Raw genomic sequence first — 16,224 nt, 5'->3', positions numbered from 1 at the left:
TTCTGTTTATCTGTTTTCACTTCAACACTGAGGAGTTCAAATGCTTCGGAAAACTGAGTAACCAATTATAGAAGTTAAATAAATCTACTTATACTCTTTTTTTAAAAAAAAATATTTAAAGGTGAACACAAACAGAAGTGGCCCTGAAGACTTTGGATTTGTTTTCTACAGAATGGCACCGGACCCCACCTTCTCTGCTCAAAGCTCATACCTTTCTGATAAACTTACCTGTTGTTCTACCACAGACTGCCCACATAGTCTGATCAACAAGTACTTCATACATAAGCGAGCTGCGCACACTCTCACTGACACGCTCAACTGTCAAATGCAAATGGCACATAGTACTTGCACGACAAAACTCACTACCTTTGGATGGTTCAACTTTGGCACTTTCAATGATTAATGTCTGCGCCAAACAAAACAAAAAAACAATAAATAAACTGTAAGGTTAAATTAATCAGGCTTAGATTAAAATATAAAAACATACTCTGTAATCATTGATATCAAATGAACACTGATAAAGTCTCTCCTGGGAGTGGCTGTCAGTGACTGGGAGGTAAAACATGGTAAAGACAGCCTGAATAGGACTGTCCCCTGTCTCTTCTTCTTCCTGCTTAGCCACTTCTAACTCCCACAGCAACACTATATTGAAGCCTTGGCGGATCATCTACCATTACAAGAGAACACAGAGAAAAAAATACATTTTAATTTGATAGAAGAAATTTAAAATCATACAATGACGGAAGTTGAAGGAAAAAAAACTATATGTACCAGTGGCTGTCCTGCTGTGGGATTCAAGGGTAGCAGTCGAACAGAGGAGCAATCACCCTCAAGCCTAAGTTCCGGCTTGGTCACTTGGAGAAAACTCTTGGTCAATCCAGTGACCAGCACCTGAGCAAACTTGCGGCGGTGTGAGGTGTGAAGGCGGAGGCTCGTGCAGAACGGGGGGTGGAACTGCAACACGGCTGGCTGTGCTTCTACGGACCATGGGCAATCAATATCAACCTATGAACAACAAAAAGTGGCATGTCAACAAAGGTACCACAACGAATATAATTGCACTAGTTTGGATTATATTTTTAAGGATCAATAATTTTTTGGGAAAAAAGCAGCTAAGACAACAATACTTTTTTTTCTTTCTATTATGTTTCAACAGTTAAGGGCTTTCAGAAATTCTGAAATTATTTGTACAGATTTAAGTAATGAAAATTTTGTACATGACCTTGAAATAAGAAAGATTTTGTAACATTTACCTTGTGTTCAAGCACACTGTTATCCTTTTGAGACCCAAGTCTCGCAAGAACCCGCAGTGGGTACTGTGTGGTTTGGAATGGGCCAGTCTCAGGAAGAGCAACTTCCAGCTTGCTCAACAAGCACTCATCATCATCAGTAAGCTGTGCTTGCAACCCCTCGGTTGGTCTGAGAATAAGTTTGGAATCCTAGAAGGAATTTTAATTTAAAAGGATGTTAATTTTAATAATTGTCTTCTATTTCCAAGATTAAAAAGAAAAATTATAGAAGAAAGAATAATTGTATAATTACCTTTTTAATCCAATGGCTGCCTGTGTTAACAATGAGAGTAACTTCTTGGTCAATACCAGCAAGAAGATCTGAAGTTAATGCTTGAAGAGAAACTGTAGGGGGCTCACTGGTCACTTCAAACCCAACACCACAATGTAAAACATTTGACAAAAATTCTAGGTGGCCTTCACACAATTTAATGGACATCTGTCCGAATTGAAATTTTCCAGGTTCTGTTACCTACAGTTTTGTATAACAAAATTCATGCGCATTAAAAGTGAGTAAATCTGTCAAGATAAAAGTCATTTAAAGTAATATTTTTTTAAAGTGTGCATGTACCTTGGCTTGGAGAACCAATGTGTTTTTGCCCGGCTCTAACATATTATTATCAGTTGAAGCACATAGACTAAAATCTGTCTGCAGACTTGTAGTGATGTTGCGATGATTGCCTTGGCTATCAGCTCGCCTGAAATTTAATGTTGTATAAAGTTTTATGATCCACTTCAAGTCATCGCAATAGTTCCAATCAATCAATCAATCAATCAATCAATCAATCAATCAATATATGAACTCAAGAAAATCTTAATTTTGAGGGACTTGCCTAAGAAAATACCGCGAATCTCTGCATGTTGCCCAAGCAGCTTTCAGACTTTGGTCCTGTTGGTAGTCTAAGCACTGACTCATTGAAATTCTTGACAATAAGGGGTTGTTGGGAGATTTATTTATCAGGCAACTTCTGCAAACACATAATAAAAGAAAGCAATAAAATAGAGGTGAAATACTCATTCACATTGAAATCTTAATATACTGTATAATGTAATGTTTAGGGAGTTCAGGTTGACATCACATACCTCTTGAGGAAAAGTGGCTCCTCAGTCTGAGGGAGAGACGAGGAACTATTGGAATGTTTTTTGTCAGCAGTTTCACTTGGAGGTTCCATTTTAGAAATCTTTTCCAGTGATAGAGCAGCCTGCTTGAGCGGCATGGAGCGGGGAAGGAGGCTTTGAAGCTCAACAACAATCTCGACAATCCCTCCAACAACAAGCTTCTGTTTATCTGTTTTCACTTCAACACTGAGGAGTTCAAATGCTTCGGAAAACTGAGTAACCAACGGTAGCCCTAGAGATTACAAAATTTAAAGAATTGTCTAATTATAAGTCTTAAAATAAATTATACAAATATCAAAAGTCAACACAGACCTGTTGTAATACTGGAAAGCACCTCAACCATTTGATTAAGATAATACATTCTCCTCTCCACATCCAGTTCATGAGAGCAAGCAAGAGATGCACATGTTTTAACATACCTATCAGATAAATAAGAAAATGTGTATTAAAAATAAGGTTGAAGGGGCAACCTGAAAAGCCAGACAAAGGAGGTAAATTACTTTTCTTTGTCATCTGTGTGGCGATAACACACAACAAGTTCTTGTCTTGTCTCTACAGCCAGAGACCGCCAGCCTTCCACCTCAAGCATTCTCAGGGCTGCATCCAGGAAGAGAGAGGCTGTCTGGTAGTCACCAAGCCTCTGGTGAAAAGCGGCTAGATCTCTCCCTATCACTCTTGCAAGTCTAACTCGGTTAATATGTTTGAATGTCCCCATTGCCAGTTCTGCAAATTCCTAGAAATACAGAGATAAGACTTTCATTATCTTTTCTGAATGGTGGATGCAATGAAAATGTTGCTCAGAAAAATCAGGAAGTCACTAGCATCTTTAAATATAATACAGTAAAAGTTACCAAATAATGTTTCTTAAATGCCTCATTTGAGGATAATGCTTCCTTGAGTTGGTCAGTTGGTGTAGGCTCATCGCTTAGAGGCACATCACCCATGCCTGCAGAAAGGCCAACAACCAAGTGAAGTTGTTCACTGGTAGGTTGCATGCCAGGAAGGAGGCCACACAGCTCTCCAAGTTCTTTTAACTGTAATTTAATTATTTTTTTTTTTTAAAAGGCACTTAATTAACATTTCACTATTTTTAAATGACACGATTAGATCTGAAAGTACCTTATCACTTGCGTATGCCCAAAGACTGGCAGTAAATCTTGAATACTTCTGGACCTGAGTGCTGTCATTAAATTGTTCACATGTCCGCAAGACTTCCAGACATCCCAGGAATACCCAACAGGCAACCGATCCTGGAGGACAAGTGACCTCAAGGATCCGCAACTCAGCTATGCAGTTGTGTAAAAATGGAAGAGTTCGCTTTGCTATCTACAATTAAAAATTTTAACAGTTTGAATGACTAATAGTCCAATAATTAAAAAGGGGGAAAGGGTTCTGTTCTAAGAAAATTATTTTAAGAAAGTGTTAACTTAAACACAAAACATGAATACACTACCTCCCAAGGCTGAAGTGTGAGCAGCAGCATGGCACTCTGCCTTGCAAAGAGATAACTTCTGAACTGCAGTAGAGAAGCCTGGGAGTCCTGGATGAGGAGCCGCTGCTCCTGGTTGACTTTGTGAGTGAGCTGAAGGCCTGGCCAAGACTCAAGTGGACCTTGGAAGGAACCTAGCCAGTTAGGAGTTTCTGCCTCCCCAAAAAAGATGATTAAAAATCAAGATGGTAAAATGAGGTAATTGAATATTTCAAAGATATGTTGAAGGTTATAGATAGTTTACCTCCGACAGAATAGTTTAAAACAAACTGGGTAAATAATGCATCTAACTCATCATACTGCACAAGGGCCTCTTCAAAAAGCCCTAGCATTTCAAGCACAAACGCCAACTCCTCCTACAATGATATGCCAAATACATTTGAATGAGAACTTGTAACCATACCATGGAGGAAAGTAAGAGAAAGAACAAAACTTTAGCATACCTGCAGCAAAAAGTATTTACAGAAACTCCACCCAGGCTCTATGCGACGTTCCCTTTGTTTTCTAATGGTTTCCTCAAACCTTACTAAAGTTGTATCATATGCTTGTAAAAGTAGAACTCGTATTCGAGAGAGCAAACCCCTCCAAGTCTCAGCAGACTTTGATTCACTTCGAATAGGATTAATCACAGATATACATCTGTAATTGCAATTAGATTCTAAATTAGAGGAAAAGTGTTTCTTGTGGCTCTCTAGTTAAAATTAAAGACAAAACAACTACCTACCGATCAGGATGTTTGGAAGCAAAGTCACTTCTTATTTTATCGAGCACTGTCGTGCGAGGCAGAAGTTTGTTACTTCTTTTAATGTCATAGGTCTCTACTTGCACAATCAACCAGTCGTCAATACCGAACTTTTGTAAGGTCTTTAACCACAGGTCTATGTCTTCACGCACTGATGTCTTGTATATATCGACGTCCTATAATTTAAAGAGAGTGGCTGTAATAGATGAGCAATTATTGGGTTGAAAACGATTTAGACTAAGTTTGCACTTACAACACATTCTGTCCAGTAAGTATGAAATATTGGTAGGCCAATGAGGTGCCAGTCTCCTTCTTTAGGCAGTTGGCTACGGTCAAAAGGTGAAAATTCTGCCTCCGTGAAAACAGATTTGACAGGCCTTCCATATGACCTTTTCCACTCAGTCGCCTCCTGTGGAATGCGTTGCACAAGCAGAGCTTCCAAGCTGGAGAATAGAGTTTTGTCACCCGCATCTGACGGAGAGAGGAAGGAATGCTTTTAGTTCAAAGCAGGCTTACTGAACATTTGCCACGGAACTACAGGGCTAGACAGGGTCGAAAGAATGTCGAGTGCTGTAGGCTATAGTCTAGAATTAAGTCATCTTGACATAGAAATGTAATGTAAACACGTAGGACTCACAGGTGACTATGGGCTTCGCGTCCATGACACTGAACTCATTAGGAGGGGCCTGCTCGGGCGCCCGCCGACCTGCCTCCACCACCCTGCCCATGACTCTCAACCAGGAATACGAACTAATCAAAACAAGAGGTCATGTCGCCTCCCATTGCCGAAACACACGTCAACTAAAGCAACAATAACCTAGTTTTCAGTCATTAACTAATTTGCCTATTGTCCCGGGGCTATGGGGCTGGTGCAGACAAAACACACAAAACGTATCGAAACCTGTCAACTGCACTCGAAATAATTACAATAATGACAGTGAATCTGGTACAGAAATAACATGACAGACAGCAGTAGAGAACCTAGATTGAATTGTTTAGAATACGTGAACTGAATGAACTGAATGACATGAACAACAACATATGAACTCCACATTTTCCTTCGCCACTCATGGATTTGTCAAGAGCAAAATTAAATGCTTGTGTTAGTTAACTTGATTGTGGAGGAAAACGGGCTGTAAAATCATCGAGTTCGCGAAATAACAACCGGTGATGTGTATATATTTCGTTTTGGCAGTTGGTATGTGAGATGTTAGCAGACGATCCCGGTCGCGCGGTTCGTGCTGGTTCGTGCCCGCTCGGATGTCGTGAACCCGAACCTTGCCCGAAGCCCGAACAGACTCGGCGGCCATGCGATGAGTCCTTCGTCCTTTCAGAGTAATCCATCTAGGAGGCAGAACGGAACGAGGAACGGGTGGGCTGGTCGGGCTGGTGACAGGCTACACAGCAGCTGCAGCTGTTCGCCTGCGCCTGACTGCTAGAGTTGTGAGAACAAAGTACCCGCACCTGGTAGTCGCTCAAAACTTGCCGCAGCTGCAGCTGTGTATACTGCAGCTGTGCAGCTGGCCTCTGAGTACCATGTAGACTACCTTCTTAACTCTCCTCTTGCACACTGACGTATTGTTGGTTATATACCAGTCATGTCTCTCCGGACCTATTTGTGCGAGACGGTACGTCCAGTCCAGCTGCAATCTTTTACCAAATGTCTTTAGTGCATGTCGATAATAGAGATGACGGGCTGACCTGTCCTGCATTGGGCTCCGCCCGTTGCATTGGGCTGTTGGGCTGTGCGAGTTGAAACTTCTGCAGCCTATGTACTGCTGTCATTGTTCTGCTTATTAATTGTATTTCTTCTGAGAGAAGAGAATTTGCTCTTTGATTGTTGCTATATAGGTAGTTTTAATTTGATCAGACATTGACTGTCAACTATGCTGCAGATCTGTTACAGTTCAGTGGACATTTCCGTTAAATCCCTAGTTTAGAAAATAAATCTCTGATTTGCAGGTTTCCTGTGCTGGAGATTAGAGCATGAAAGAAGAAGACTGATCAATGCCAATGAGGAAAAGAAGGAAGGATAATGACTAATTGCTTGCGGATGACTTCAAGAATTGCTGTGAATTGATAAAAGCTCTGTCATAGCCACAGAAGATTTATGAATGAAAGGGGTAAATTGTTTTGAAGCAAGAAGAAATCAGAGAGATGCCTTATGCCAATATATTCGCTGCCAGTTTAGCTGATGGAAATGGAGGGAGAGCAGCAGAAACTTTGGCTGGAAGTGGGTCAAGTTTTATGGAAAACATTTCAAACACCCTAGTATCTGGGAACCCATCTGCCTCCATGGGGGTTACACACTATGAGAAAGCAAGCACATCAGCTAACCCCTTTCTCTGTGCAAAAAATGTATCGTTTATATCATCAGTGTTTGATATCTCAGTGTGTCCTCAATGGTGCCCGGTGAATCATATGTATTTCCAGCTAGCCAACACATTCTTCTTCCTTTCTTACCTCGCTCCGAGCGGCCTGTATGGTCTGGTATACCTGAGGTGCACTCATCTGATTGGGTGTGCCCTGTTTGCTCTCTGGGGCTGGTCAGTGATCTGCTCATTTGATGCTTTCCTATGGAATGCAAACTTTGTTGTCATCAACTTCATTCATGTGTGTGTACTGCTCTACCGCCTGAGACCCATTAAGTTCTCTAAGGAAGTGGAAGAGGTAAGTAGCACTGAACATAAGGAGTGAGATGACAGAAGGTCATGGGCCCTTTCCCTAACTGACTCCTTTTGTCCCAGGTGTATGCTGCTCTCTTTCAGCCCCTGAAAGTTTCAAGGCACCAGTTCAAGAAGGTACTGGACTGCATGAAGATGATTAGACCACTTAAGTACCAGGAGGTGTATGCCCAAGAGAAGGTCACCAAAGTGGACTCTCTTTCCCTGGTCCTCTCTGGCAAGTGAGTGTCAAAATGGATTTACTACTGCTGTACTTTAAAGGAACAACGACGTACATAATGACTACTGTTTACTTCACAGGTTGGTTGTGTCTCAAAACTTTCGTGCTCTGCACATTGTGTTCCCACACCAATTCCTTGACTCCCCTGAGTGGTTTGGAGTGTCCACAGACGAGTTCTTCCAGGTAAGCCACAGTAACTGGGAAGTAATCAGGAATATTGGTCAAATTTCATAATCATTGTACTTACAATTCAAAGATTTTTAATATCTAATTATGACTTTTTAAGTTATTTTACAAGGCCTCTAGACATGCAATTAATTAGACATTTCCATGGTTTCTATGTCTGTCTGTAATATTCTTCTCAGACTGCTTTTTATCTATCTATTGTGTCTAAATGAGTGCTTTTGGTTTTAGGTGTCAGTGACGGCCATGGAAGAATCCCGTGTCTTGCTGTGGCATCGAGATAAACTCAAATTGACTATAATCACTGATTCCTTCCTTCAGGCTGTCTTCGACCACATTCTGGGAAGAGATGTTGTCAAGAAACTCATGCAGGTTAGTTCAAAATATTACTAGAGCATGTGTGTACTAAAATTTACTGAATTATTTTAGGGAACCCTTTTGAAATGTTTTGTTTGAATTTTACTATAGTTGTCTATAGATTATTTAGGATGTATTTTTTATACAGAATGTGGTTTTTGCATGAATATCAGAAAGACCCCATGTATTTAAAATTTATATTTTCCATGTATACCAAATAGAGATTTTTGGACTAGTTCCAAAAACCTTATGTTTATTTTGTATATATATATATATATTTGAGTTACTGTACTGTACGTCCTGCAGAATCATCACACTGATTATACCTGCTTTGAATGCTAGTCTTAAGTTTGTTTCCATGTGTGAAAGTGTTGGTTTGTGTGCTTGCTGTTCCAGATTCCTGTAGTTGACACCTCAGATGAGGACAGTGCTGTTTTGTTGGTCTGGTTGAATTGCTTTTGTCTTATGTTCAATTCAAAAGCTTTTAAAGCTATCTTAACTTAATTTTGGCTTAGTGCACAAGGCTACACCATTTGTTTTTGACCCATTGCTGCATAATATTTCAAAAAATATTTTTGCACTATTAATTACAAATACAATCATGAAATTTTATCTTGCATATCTGTATTGAAGAATGATGACGCAATTTACACAGAGCTTTCTAACCCACAGTCTTTTACTTCTAATATTGTGTCAAAGAAAACTACAAATTTTTGATACATGTCCTTTATTTTCTGTAGGTGAACGAGACTATGGCTGCAAGTGTGAACGGCCACTTACCCAATAGCCTAGAAGATGCGGGTGAGAGTGAAGAAAAACCCATGCTCATTGTCAAGAAATCTGGTGACGGTCCAGGAATAACTGCCCTCATCAACAGGCAGTTGCAAGGTGAGTGCCATTGACTCAACAACACCACTGTCTAAAATATAATAATACACAATACCATATTTCTGTCACAGAAGTTAATGAGTTGCCCTCTATGTTAAATTGATTCTGCTCTTGTGGTATACTGTGAATTGATTTAATTCTACATTTTGCATCTCAACCTTGCTTAGTGTCTCAAAGTAGAGAAAGGCATTGAAAATTGTTTAGGACTGTCTTAGTCCAAAATTTGTCTTTTTATCAATATTTTTCGTTGTAGGTAGTGTTTTTTGTCTCACGCTTATGCTTTGCCAACAGCAAAATTTTGAGAGTCCCATTTTTAATTTGTTAGCAGGTTGAGTACTGTTTGTCCCCATGTGTGTCTGGGGCTGGACAGTCAACATGTTAATTGTCTGCTCATTTTTCTTTTTCCATGCATAATGTGTCGCAATCTGATTTCTTTTTGCTCGTGTAAAGATTTTTTTTTCTTTGCACTCTCCACCCTCCCTGGCTTTACCTATTTTATTTTGTTTGTCCTTTTGTTTTGTTATAGATGAGGGCTTTGTGTGTGAGCATGATCCCCTGTTGTCTAGTGCTGACCCCCTGCGCTGCACACAACTCCTGGCCCTGCGTTCCCAGCGAGATGCTGTTGCAGCTGCTGTAGCAAAAGCAAACGCTGCTGAAAGCTCGGAGGGAACTAAACAGGAGCTAGCTGACCAAAACCAAAATGATCTGCCTTGATTTGAATTGCAGAATCAGGGGAGTTTTGTGTGGTATACTATTGATTGTACTGATGCAAACTCTGTCATACAACATCTCTTGACTGATTTATCTTAGCTGGTTTTCCCCTAAATCAAACCAGCACGTAACTCATACCTTTCTTTGTTTGATGTTGTATGAGGACGTTGCAGCAATGCTGTACGTCTGGAATAATATACTGTCATGTTATTAATCAACAAAAGTCTGAAATGAGGGGTCTGCCTTTATTTATTTGTTTAAAAATCGTATATTTATTATGAATGTGTCCTATGTGCTTACTAATGTCAAAAGTGAGGCACAACACTGCTTCTAACTGCTTGTTACCCCACATCATGTATATTGAACTGTACTATAAATGTTTAATTTGTTACCTTGATCAGGGTGTAACGGGTTCTTTACAAGAGACTGATGTGCATTCTTCTGTTTGAGTATAGGAATTCACTCTCCTCTGAAAGAGTAGTAGGTCAGATATATTCTCTCATCTGGCTGTTAAGTAACTGTTTAAATGTGCATTTATTTATTTTTCGTCCTGGGTTGTATGTAACAGTATTTGAGACTTATAGTTTTAGTGATGTAATTATTTTTATTACCGCATACATTAAATCCATTTTAGTGCAGGCTGAGGGCCAATACTTATTAGGCTAGCTTGTATCCCCGTAATGTTAAATGTTTCAGTGCAATAATTATATGGGAGTAGAATCTCTGTTTTTAATTGAACCATAAACTTTCAATCTCTAGTCAATAAATACCCATCTTAAGGTACAAATCACTGTAATGTTCTGATAGAGCTACCATACAATTACTTACTCTATTGGAACAGGGATTAAACTCATCAAACCTCCCCTGCAATAGATTTAAAAAGCTAATCTGTGAATTGTTTCACCCAATCATAACAGTTACTTTGTTTTAAGTCTAATCATGTTCTTCAAGTTTTATCTCCATTGGTAAATATCAATTCAATAAAATTTAACATAATAAATCTTCATTTGCTAAGACTGTGTTAGTAATATCTGCTTCCAGCAGATCATCACCTATCTATTTCTGTCCATCAATGTCATTTGCTGGTTGAGTAAATTTTGTGTTATTTCTAAGAGTAATTGATTGTGCTCCTTGGTTTCTGTCCCATTAGGCATCCCTAGGATTAGGTACTATTACTGTGGTAAGTGTTTTCTCACTACTTTGTGTAGTGTGATGTAGCAGCATGCTTACCGGGTTTCATAATCCACATTCAGTTTGACTTCCTGCTGACTTTGGGCAAAGCACCTTTTGCACCTTTAAATTTTTTGGCTCCTGATAGTGACACTATGCACTTGTATTGTGTACAGCACTACATTTTTCCAAACATGTGATCAGGTGAACATCTTAATTGCTGTGTTCTTCTGCTATACTAAGCCATATCGTCTTAACTTCTATAATTTCACTGTGTACCCCTTATGTTCTTGCAGTAACAGCTGAGTACTGGTTGTTCTTTTTAGGTAAACTAGAATTTAACTGTGAATGTTTACCTTGATGATTTACTGATGCAGTCCTGCCCCAGAATATAAAAGTTTCCTTCATAATTTATTAGCTTGTTTACCTGGAGTTTTATTTGAGGATTTGCATGTCTTTTTAAATGTTTTTGAATACCATAATTTGATAATTTTTAGAAAACCTGCAGTATACTGATAATTTCTTGTTTCTTCAACTTTTTTCTTGTCTAGCTTTAAGCAGGTTGCACCTTGCACCTTTATTTCTTGTCTGGTTTCTTGTGAGTCTTTCTGAAGACATGGTGACCCTTGCACTACTATTTTAGTGTGTAAGCATAACAACTTTCTAAATGACCCACGAGGAGTTAGCATTGCTATAGTTATCATTTAGTCACTTGTTTTTCCAGAAATGTTTTCTAATAAGAAGTTAGCTGAAACAATCTCAATTTTCATCTTGTTGGAATTCTAAATTAACCTTCAACATGCTATGTTAATATTCTATCTGCTAATTTAATTTCCTCTCATCAGTCTAGATTATCCTGCGTCTGGTCTTTTCTTTCCTATCCACTCCTGGTCTTTTCTAATCTATTTTGCATGGTGATGAGCTTGCCGCTTCATATGTTTGCATGTCTCTTTTTTTCATGGTCTAATTCAAATTGTCTTGCATGAAGTCTCACAAAAGTGTAAGGAAATTCCAACGTGCTGTTCGTTCATCGTGGGCTCGGTGAGCTTTTGTTAGTTGTGAGTCTTCTCTTCTGTAATACTGGAACACAAATTATAACACCGAAAATTTGGACTCAATGGCCTAGTTAACTGCTTCCTGGCAAACTGTGTTACTTCATGCAGGAGGCATCCCATTTCTCTTTGACTTCACCTCAGTACTAAATATAAGCATATGCACGCGTCAGTCAAATTTTTGTCATTTTGTGATTCAATTTAAAGTTAATTTTTTAAATGTTTGCAGCTGCAGACCCAAATGCGTGGCGATTAGGAAGAATAGAAGAAACTGACCATGAAACTCCAGTGTAGTGTTTCCTAAGGACCACACATGGACCAACCAAGCAATACGACTATAAGCCTGCTGTTTTGCTGTCTGTTTCAACTCAGAGTATCCTGGAGAAAGAGAACCTTGTTTTGCTTGGGGTGAGCTACCAGTAACTGTTCATTACAATTTTTGTAATTTAATGACAACATTTTTGAATTCTCTATTTATTTCAGTGCTGTTGTTATTGATTCTGCATTACTATGAGGGTGTGTGTTCTGTAATCTGGCCCCCACATCACAACCTACCCTTAACATGTTGACTTTACCCAGTGAAACAGTTTCTCTACTAGTACAATCTGAATCTAGTCTTCCCTGCTAGCTTTATAATACTCAATTGTATAAAGCCATTTTACTTTCAAAAAAGATTGTGTTATCTAAATGAATGTGCACATTGCTTTGTTGTGAATAAAGTAAAAGCCTTATTCACCTTCCATGCAACTGTAAATGCTCACATTTGTGTTAACAATGCCTCTCTTACTTATTTTTATTTTTTAATCATCGTCTTTGTTTCAGTATTAACCCAGAGATTAACCCCTAGCAAGGCTGCTTCTGTATGTGATTAATATGAAATAATTGTGTGTAACTTACTGTCAAGTTAAGATTGTTGAGTGTTGAGTATTATACAGTTAAACTAAACAATATTTTTTGTATTTTACATTATGTGTTTGGAAGCTCACAGTCTGTGATTTGCTGAGTGACCTTTGTACTTACTTGTTCAGAAAACTAAGTAATTGTTATGTGTCCCTAAATTATCACTTACTTCCTTTCTGTCGGACTATGTTGTGTTTACTGCAGCTTAACTAGGCAGCTTCTATCATCTTGAGGCATACAAAAATAAAAAAAAAAATGTGATAAAGAATTTTAGGTATAACAAATATAAGTAAGTTTGGGATCAAAAGGAACTATAGCAGAAAAATATGTCAAGAGTGAAGAGAAGCAAAAGAATGTTGCCCCTGTTCAGACCACACAAAGGATACCTCTGGAGTTTCAGGCAAAACTAGACAACTTTCAAGTTTGATACAGAGTTAATAAATAATGAGGACTGCCTTCTCTGCTGCAAGTGTTGTGTTGCCACAAAATGTAATCATGTGTTTCTTGACTGTTTTGTGCGGGCTCCAAAATAGAAAGTTAATACAACTGTCTGATTGGCATCAACATGTTTCCTCGCATGAAGTTAAGTAAAATTCAAAAGTGATGTGTGTTCTAGCAGGTTTGAATGATGATTAGTTATATAGTTTTAAGAGTTGAATGGTTTCCATGATATGAATGAACCATATTGATGTTGCATGTTGTCTATATATTTTAGAAAAGATTCTCAGATATACTCTTAATATTTTATAATTAATGTTTTAACTTGAACTAGAAAAACTTTCTAAAAACTGTTTCATTATGAGATTTATTGTGTTAATTTTACTGTGGAAAAAATTTCTAGGCAATCTTTCTGATGTTAAATATTACAGCAACATAAAAGTTACTTTCGGTGGTAGTAAGTTAAGTTTTATTTTTTTACCAATCTGCATTTCTGCAATTATAGTGAACATATATTTTGTTGTTGTGTACAGACTTAATAAAGTAAAAGAATAACTTTATGGAAAAAAACTATCAATCTGTATCAATGCACTCTTCTTTTGTGCATTAGTTGAGTTACAAACTATCCATTCTAAAGGGAAACAAATGGATTGGGATTAGATTTGTTGCATTGTTGTTGCCCCTAATTACGAGAAAAATTAAGTCTTCATTTGTGAATCAATTTTTGTGCTTCTCTTTGTTAAGATTTTTTACTTTGAAGAAGGAACTGTCTTGTCCTTTTTTTGTATATTATGCTCTTGCAATTTTCAGTAAAGCAGATTTGGAGAGAGGCTGTTCTGACATGAGTATTGAATCCTCTGTAAAGAAAATAAGTCATAGAAAAAATAGGCCCTAATTAAGCAAATTGTTGCATTGTTTTTTTTTTTTCAATGTGCTGAAAAATTTGGATTTTGCTGCCAATATAGGGCACATGTGGTAACTAAGAATAAATGCTTACTTTTTATCTGTCAAATGTATAATCTCTTAATTCTTTAGTAACTAAAAGCTTGTTTACTAGCAACTTCTTTGAGGACCTGTATGAGTCATGACAATCAACATGAGTATTTAGATTACCACAAGCTACCTTACATGCAACTCACAGTAAACAAAAATAGTAGCATAAAATTAACTGGGGAAAATATTATTAACCAGTGAAGATAAGACACAAGGAGAGATTGCGTACTGTTATCTTAAAACTTACCGTTCTAGATTCTATTCAAAAATGTGATGTGGCAAATATAGACATAAAGAAAAATGATATTGTATTAAAAGTAAATTTTTAATGAGAATGTGGAGGTATTCTGGTATATTTGTTTTCAAATTAAGTTTTTTGTGGTTTGAATGGTTATTTGTTTTATACAAAATAAAAAAAACAACAACTTATGTTTGTTTTTAAAATGAGTCTGCAGCGGCGACAACTCGAACCCGAATTTCTTAGCAGACATCAGCATACGGCCGGCCCTGCTTCCTTCTCCTTCAGCAGTCCTCGCGAGGCTCGGCTGCCTCCTTCCGTGGAGTCAGGTGGAGTTCTCAATTGTGCACCTCCTGGATGATCCCCCCCCCCCCCACACACACAACTGTAAACAGAGGCCTATACACAAGGGGCCGCCTACGAGCCACACAGACAGCCCGCGCACGGACTGCCTACCCTCCAGGCGCTCTCAGCAGCCACAGCACTTCCCTAGCGTTGCCCCCGGCAGCCACCTCAGCAGCGGGAGGCATCCCCAAAGGATCACATCCCGGACAAGCGAGGCGGTAATGCCTACCGAAGGCGCCCTCGGCCTCAACTCTTCCCTGAGATGGGAATTCCCCATAGAGTCCGAGGACTCTAGTTCCCCACTGCGGCCACATGTTGCATGTGTTGGGAGCCCCATAAAGAATCACATCCCGGACATGCGTGACCACGGTTTGTCGTTCAGTGTCCTCGTCTGATCAAAACTTCCGTAATTATTATTTCTCTCCCTCTTGCCGTGGCAGTGGCCTCTCCCCTACCCCTTCTCCTCCTCGATCCGGCATTTCCCGCGCCTTTATGGAAACGTAAACAAACAGTGGAAATCGGTCTTCTGCTCAATACCGATACCGATAATACCTACCCATTTAATTGATGATCATAGGATTTAAATCAGAATTTTAGAGCGAACGGCTCCGCGTTTGATATTTATTGCAAGGTGTAGTGCTTAATGTTTCCGGTCCGGAATATTGAATTGTTCTGTCCCGGTTATTAGGAGGTTAGGCCCTTACAGACAGATATACACAAGTTGTAAGTTGTTTTTTGAGGCCGAGTGATGATCCCGTGATGTAAATGTAAACTTGGCTCTTTGTTGAAAAGGTGTTGAATGCAGTATTGTTGTAGGTCATTAGCAAATGGGTTAACTGTACGGTTTTATCATACATCATATATTTTACTCTGCATTATCCTCAAGGGACAGAAAAATGTATTACTTTCTGGTTGGGGTGCAAACTGAGAGGCTCTATTTGCATAATCCCCCAAACAATCAATCAATGTGCGTTGCAGTTAAATTTGCGGCTGCCCCCATCCACTACTGTCCTATTAATTGTGGAAAAGGTATCAGGGAGTGGGAGATGTGCACAGCCCAGTATGTGTTGTATTATTATATACTCATTATTTATTTATTTTTATTTATTTGTAATCTAGCTTTTGACGGAGCATTACAAAGTTAATATACACAATAAAATGTTCTATTTGGAGTTGGCAAAATCATTGTTAAAAAAAACCTCTGTTATTATTGCTAGTAAACACCTCTTCTGCACAGTTTTAAATATCTTCTCATATTCGATATTCTTGACTTCCTGAGAGGGAGGTGGTTGAATAGTCCCCTCTCAATACGATATAGATTGATTTTTTCAAATTCACCTCGGTATTTCTTTCTGCCCGGTAGTCTTTTTTCCCTCAGAAAGGAATACTGTGGTGAGTTGAGTTAT

General features: G+C 38.7%; 3 protein-coding genes across 9 annotated transcripts in view; 1 reads left to right on the top strand and 2 right to left on the bottom strand.

The window, feature by feature from the left end:
• The window catches only part of LOC113213346 (trafficking protein particle complex subunit 10), a 7,699-nt gene extending 1,940 nt beyond the window's left edge, over positions 1 to 5,759 (bottom strand). Inside the window, exons 1-19 of the mRNA XM_026432374.2 lie at positions 5,621 to 5,759; positions 5,277 to 5,547; positions 4,893 to 5,110; positions 4,622 to 4,815; positions 4,341 to 4,536; positions 4,142 to 4,253; positions 3,862 to 4,049; positions 3,528 to 3,734; positions 3,260 to 3,442; positions 2,909 to 3,141; positions 2,721 to 2,827; positions 2,373 to 2,640; positions 2,123 to 2,257; positions 1,861 to 1,987; positions 1,543 to 1,761; positions 1,254 to 1,439; positions 772 to 1,005; positions 488 to 667; positions 229 to 406 (exon numbers count right to left, since the gene is read on the bottom strand). Of these exons, the coding sequence (XP_026288159.1) occupies positions 229 to 406; positions 488 to 667; positions 772 to 1,005; positions 1,254 to 1,439; positions 1,543 to 1,761; positions 1,861 to 1,987; positions 2,123 to 2,257; positions 2,373 to 2,640; positions 2,721 to 2,827; positions 2,909 to 3,141; positions 3,260 to 3,442; positions 3,528 to 3,734; positions 3,862 to 4,049; positions 4,142 to 4,253; positions 4,341 to 4,536; positions 4,622 to 4,815; positions 4,893 to 5,110; positions 5,277 to 5,367 (3,256 nt within the window). The 5' untranslated portion in view covers positions 5,368 to 5,547; positions 5,621 to 5,759. The remainder of the gene's footprint in view (positions 1 to 228; positions 407 to 487; positions 668 to 771; positions 1,006 to 1,253; positions 1,440 to 1,542; positions 1,762 to 1,860; positions 1,988 to 2,122; positions 2,258 to 2,372; positions 2,641 to 2,720; positions 2,828 to 2,908; positions 3,142 to 3,259; positions 3,443 to 3,527; positions 3,735 to 3,861; positions 4,050 to 4,141; positions 4,254 to 4,340; positions 4,537 to 4,621; positions 4,816 to 4,892; positions 5,111 to 5,276; positions 5,548 to 5,620) is intronic.
• Positions 1 to 16,224, bottom strand: part of LOC113213357 (probable small nuclear ribonucleoprotein Sm D2) — a 214,078-nt gene that overhangs the window by 30,341 nt on the left and 167,513 nt on the right. The gene's annotated exons all lie outside the window — the stretch shown is intronic.
• Positions 5,961 to 14,664, top strand: LOC113213350 (blood vessel epicardial substance). Of its 7 annotated transcripts, XR_008010765.1 has the most exons (10): positions 5,961 to 6,267; positions 6,602 to 7,309; positions 7,387 to 7,544; positions 7,624 to 7,726; positions 7,958 to 8,098; positions 8,480 to 8,524; positions 8,824 to 8,971; positions 10,833 to 10,862; positions 12,134 to 12,312; positions 12,388 to 14,664. XR_008010765.1 is itself a non-coding variant. In XM_026432383.2 (9 exons), exons 2-9 carry the CDS (start codon positions 6,797 to 6,799, stop codon positions 12,196 to 12,198), a joined length of 1,203 nt encoding a protein of 400 aa, XP_026288168.1. In that variant the 5' UTR covers positions 5,961 to 6,267; positions 6,602 to 6,796; the 3' UTR covers positions 12,199 to 14,664. The 7 variants fall into 7 exon arrangements, 6 of the variants coding, with proteins under 6 accessions (XP_026288168.1, XP_026288169.1, XP_026288166.1 ...); XM_026432383.2 differs by having other exon boundaries at positions 12,134 to 14,664; XM_026432384.2 differs by lacking the exon at positions 10,833 to 10,862 and having other exon boundaries at positions 12,134 to 14,664.

This window comes from Frankliniella occidentalis, unplaced genomic scaffold, assembly GCF_000697945.3.
Source record: "Frankliniella occidentalis isolate FOCC.00 unplaced genomic scaffold, Focc_3.1 Scaffold12, whole genome shotgun sequence".
NCBI classification, from domain to species: Eukaryota; Metazoa; Arthropoda; class Insecta; order Thysanoptera; family Thripidae; genus Frankliniella; species Frankliniella occidentalis.
This window is presented reverse-complemented; position numbering and strand designations above follow the sequence as displayed.